This window comes from Phalaenopsis equestris, unplaced genomic scaffold, assembly GCF_001263595.1.
Source record: "Phalaenopsis equestris unplaced genomic scaffold, ASM126359v1 Scaffold001351, whole genome shotgun sequence".
NCBI lineage: Eukaryota > Viridiplantae > Streptophyta > Magnoliopsida > Asparagales > Orchidaceae > Phalaenopsis > Phalaenopsis equestris.
Window position 1 is genome coordinate 654,504 of NW_018165790.1, and position 5,479 is coordinate 659,982.

Below are 5,479 nucleotides of genomic sequence, written 5' to 3' on the forward strand. Positions count from 1 at the left end.
GGACTGCCAAGATAAGATTTGTCATTAAATATTGTTTAACATCCTCAAAAGCCCGCTAGCATTTCTCTTCCTAAATAAATTTAGCGTCCTTTTTAATTAATGTCGAGAAAGGCTGACACCTACCTGACATATTAGAAATAAAGCGTCTTAAATATTCTAACTTCCCCTGGAAGGAACGTAGTTGTTTGAAGGTTTTAGGAGGATTCATTTCCAAGATAACTTTAATTTTATGGTCGATCTCAATTCCCCGATGACGGACAACGAATCCCAGAAATTTCCTGAAAGTAACGCCGAAGGCGCACTTTAAGGGATTCATTTTAAGGTCATATCATCGTAACCGTTCAAACACGATCCTCAAATCATACAAATGGGCTATTTTTTATTTACTTTTGATGATCATATCATCCACGTAGCATTCTACTTGGTTATGGATGAGGTCGTAAAAAATTTGCTTCATTGCGCACTGATATGTTGCTCCTGCGTTCTTTATGCCGAAGGCATCACTGTGTAGCAGAAAATTCTGATCGGTGTTCTGAAGGCTGTAAGTGCTGCATCCTCGGGAGCCATCTTGATTTGGTTGTATCCCGACGATCCGTCCATGAAGGAGAAAATTTCATGTGTTGAAGTGATATCCACCATCATTTCTGGTATTGGTAGTAGAAACTCGTCTTTTAGACATGCCTTCTTCAAATCTTTGAAGTCGACACAAACTCGGATCTTTCTAAACATGTGCAATGTTAGCTAACCACATGGGGTATTGTTCTTCTTTTACAAAGTTGGCATCTATTAATTTCTTCACCTCAGCGATGACTTGTTATTCTATTTTGAGGAAAATTCTCCACGGAACTTATTTTACTGGGGTTATATTCTTGTCCACCTCGAGTTTATGGACTGTAACCTCTTGTGATAGTCCTAACATTTCATCATAGCTCTTCATCATAGCTCCATGCAATAGCTCCATGCAAAGCAATCTCTGAATTTTGTTAATAGTTTGATCAATTCTACAGATTCTTCGTCATTGAGTAGAGAACTTATAAATGTAGGTTGGAGTTGTTCTTCAGTTTCGAGGTTAGTCTCTTTCAATTCATCAACAGTAGATTTAATTTCTTTCTGAAATTCTGGGGGAGCATCTTCTATTGGTTGATCATTAGAGTCATCCTCTATATCAAGGCAATCCTCCTCTGACTCACCAGTAACAACCATGCAAAATTCAGAATCATCGACTGGTCCAATAGTACCAAATCTGAGACCCTCTTTTGACTTTGGAGTTCGACTTTTACCATTCCATAATTTTTCAAAAAGATGAAATTTATCTTTTGGCATTTTTTTTGGTAAGTGTCCCTGTTGAATTAATTTTTGAACACAAGACGAGAAGTAACCAAAAGGCAATTCCATTAATTCATTAGGATCATCATCCAAATTTACATGTTTTTCAAGCTTAGTAGAGGTAGAAGCGCGGTAAAATTTGATCGTCTTTGAACCAACACTACAAAATTCCTTGACCTCTAAACTATTGACCTTTTGCTGGAGAATCAGAGTAAGGGTCATTGCATTCACATAGTGGTTTATTTGATCATACATTGTTTCATATTCATTTTTCTTCTAGGGATATCTCGTACTGAGGTTTCTTCTATCTTGTCATCATTATCTCGTCTTCAAAACTGTCTTCATCACGAACGTTGATGGTTGGCCTAGTCCATTCAATAATTAAATTGATCCTTCCTCGTCCACATACCCAGCCTCGACCTCAGGTGTGCAAACTTAAGGAACTTTCAACAACTCATTGTATGGGAGTGGTGGAAGATCGCTAAAGCAGAGTTGAATGGCCTCCCCTTTGTAATTCTTTTGAATTTTCAGCTTTGTTTGTGATAACTTTACGAAAGAAGACAGTCTTCTTTGGAGGATCGTAGCAGGCAACATCTTCGTGGATACCAACCTCATGCACTGAAAATGGTTGTAAAAATGGTTGTCATGCACTGAAAATGGTTGTAGGTCACCTTTGATGCAATTTTCTTGACCATCTTTGCGGTATTTGATACATTACTGTAAAGATGATGGAACCATATTGTGTTCATGAATCCATGGTCAACCCAGCAGAGCATTAAAAGAGGTCTTGACATCAATGATATGAAATTTAGAGGTTTTCACGAGCTCTCCAACCTTCATAAGTAGTGTAATTGGTCCAAGGGCTCTTTCTCCCTTTTGGTTGAATCTTCTTAACATCATTTTATCGGCCATAAGTTCTTGTGCTTCAATATCAAAATAATCCAATGTTCGTAGGCTCATCAAGTTAAGAGATGCTCCAGGATCTACAAATACTCTGGATAACACAAATCTGCCGATATTGATGGAGATGTAGAGTGGGCGATTGTGGTCGGCGGTACCGAGCAACAAGTCTTCGTCTGTGAAGGTTACCCCAGGCTGTTCTTTCAACGAACAAACTTCATCTGAGGATGTGCTGGCCAACTGAGCTAAGCAAATTTTTGGGTCAAGCAAAGCTGTAACCAGAGACTCGCTCATCTCCTTTGACAGGATCAGAGCATCGTAGATGCTTAGTCTGGCCGGCAAATTCCTAAGATGAGCTAGCACGCTGTAGTCCACTTCTCTGGTGTTGGGAGTGCTGCAAGATGATTAAGAGATGGCTTGAGGATAACATAAACTCAATTTTTATAAATAGTAAAGCCCATGGTTTCTTTAAAGCTACCAGAGGGCTTAAACAAGGGGACCCACTATCCCCCACCATTCTTATACTGGTGTTGGAGTACTTCTCTGGACTAATGGACTGCAAGGAGAATAAGTAAAGCTTAAACTCTTATCACAATAGAGCTAAGATGCACATCAGCCATCTGTTCTATGCTGATGACATCCTGTTGTTTACTAGAGCTTCTAAGTATACTACCAAGTTCATTATGGAGTCCCTTCAACATTTCCAACAGGTGTCTGGTCTAAAGGTAAACAAGGAAAAATGTGAGATTTTGATCAGCAAAAGAGCCTCTCTACCATCCAAGCAATGGATGCATTATTACACTGGTTTCTCTAGCTTGAGTCTCCCCTTCAAATATTTGGGGATTCATCTAACTAGAGGAAGAACAAAATTGATCCAATTTGATGAGGTTATTAATAAGATAACCTCTACTCTTCAGGGGTGGTCGAACTCCTTTTTGTCCAATGGTGGTATGATCACTCTACTTAAGAGCATTCTCACCTCTATCCCTTTGTATGTCCTCCAAGTGGCTACAATGAAAAGAAGTACCTCTTTGATGCTGGAAAGAACATTCAACAGATTTCTGTGGGCTGGGAACAGGAAACAAGTGACTTGGGAAAGTTGGCAAAAAGTGGCTAAACCATGGGAGGCTGGTGGTTTGGGATTTAAAGGTTTGCACCAGATGCAACACATTAGCCTGCGTAAGCTTTGGATTAAATTCAGACAAAATGAAAGCTTATGGGCCAATTTCATGTAGGCCAAATACTGTAAATTTGTTCACCCTGGGGAGGTCACTAGGAAGGTGGGAGACTCCAAAATTTGGGTCCAAATGCTTAAGGCCAGAGAAGACATTGAAAAACTGCTAAGATGGGAATTGAGACAAGGGAAAATTAATTTTTGGAAAGACAATTGGTGTCCTAATGCAGGATGAAAAGGAGGGGGATTTTTTGGTCAAGAACTGTTGGGTTGGCAATGTATGGTCTGAGGACTTATTGAGGAGTTTACTGATGGAGCAGTCTGTCAGCTACATATCTACTATCCAATTTGACAAAAAAAATAATGATCAACTTAATTTGATGAATAGGACCAGAGCTAGTATCTCAAAAGATATCCAGAACTATTTGTACAGCTGGGACACTTGCCAGTGGAATGTTTCCTATTGCCAAAAACACCTTACCCCTTCCATGTTGTTCTTTGCTTGGAGAGTTCTTAATAACCTTCTTCCTACTGATAATATTCTGAAACTAAAAGGCTTGAAAGGTCCTTCTAGATGCCACCTATGCAAGCTTGATCAGGACTCAAGGGATCATTTATTCTTCAAATGCAATTTTGCTGAGGAGGTTTGGAATAGATTGACTTCGCAAATGAAAATCAACCTGATTAACATTGGATGGGATAACATTACGGATTGTATTAAAGATTGGAAAGAGATAAATCTCATGCCAATTCCCTTCATTGTTGCTTGGTTTATTTGGATGGCTAGAAACATGGCCAAACATGAGGAGAGGGAGGCCAGTGCTACAAGGGTGATGACTAACTTCTGGTCCTACCTAAATAAACTGATAAACTGGAGGAAGTTCCCCAAGATCCTGCAAACCATAACTTACATGGGTGCTAATAACATTAAGATCATTAAGGTGAGATGGGACAGACCTCCTTATCCTTTCATTAAAGTCAATACTGATGGAAGCTACACAAACAAGAGAGAAGGTATTGGGGGAATTTTTAGAGATCACACAGGGAATACTTTATTGTTCTATAAGGCCCCTTATATAGCTGAAGATGCTTTGGAAACTGAAGTTGTTGCTCTATATTGGGCATTAAAATTTGCTAAGGAGAATAAGTGGCAGTGAATTGTTGCTGAAGTGGACTCCTCCTTGCTGGTGGAGTTACTAAATTTTAAGATGTCTTCCTCTTGGCATATCACTCAATGGATTCACATAATTAAAAAGCTCAGCACTGAAAGTAAGATTCATTTCTCATTTGTGTATAGGGAAGCTAATAGACCTGCAAATTTTGTCGGGGGTGCTAATGCTGAACACACTGAGGTATCCACAATCCTCTCCCCCTCCCTCCACTTACTAACTCAGGGGGACAAACTTCAAATTCCTTACCTAAGAGTGCAAAAATGATTGTTGGGACAGTGTTTGAGGCCATGATTAGTCCTGCTCTGATACTGAGGTTGTGTTACTTGTTTGTTACAGGGTGTTGAGATGTTTTGCTCTGCTTGGGCGCTGATTTGTATTTTCTGATTTTTCAAACTTTGTTTGTTGAAAAATATATATACATAGGTGTATGTATATATCTTCTCCTTCCTATTTATGGGAGTTTTGGCGATTGGTATATCCCTTATGAGTGAGTAATTTTGTACTTTAATTTCTAGTTTGGGGACTTCCCAACCAACCTTTTTTGTAATTTCACCCTTTTTAACATGTAGGGAGCCGTCTCATGCTCCTTTTACCAATATATATATATATATATATAAAGTTGGATTTTAAGTGATGATGATTTGTTTTTTTATAAGGCCATTTAAACATCAAATAGAGGTATTAAATTAGTGAGTTATCAACACCCAAAATCATACCCCTATGTCTATGATCATTTATTTTAATAGACTTCTATATTTTAAGAATTTAAGGAAATTGCAAATTTATCCTTTTAATTAAGAAAAGTGACATTGGTTTCTACCAATTAATCCCTTGTGTTTCAATCATCCAAATATGTTGATCGAGATCAAAGGTTACCCATTTCCCTTTCTTGAATTAAGCCTAACTG

General features: G+C 38.5%; 1 protein-coding gene across 1 annotated transcript; it reads left to right on the forward strand.

The window, feature by feature from the left end:
• Positions 1-3,624: 3,624 nt before the first annotated feature.
• Positions 3,625-4,557, forward strand: LOC110034126. Its single transcript, XM_020738410.1, has one exon. The coding sequence runs from the start codon at positions 3,625-3,627 to the stop codon at positions 4,555-4,557; it is 933 nt and encodes a 310-aa protein (XP_020594069.1).
• The last annotated feature ends 922 nt before the right edge of the window (positions 4,558-5,479 follow it).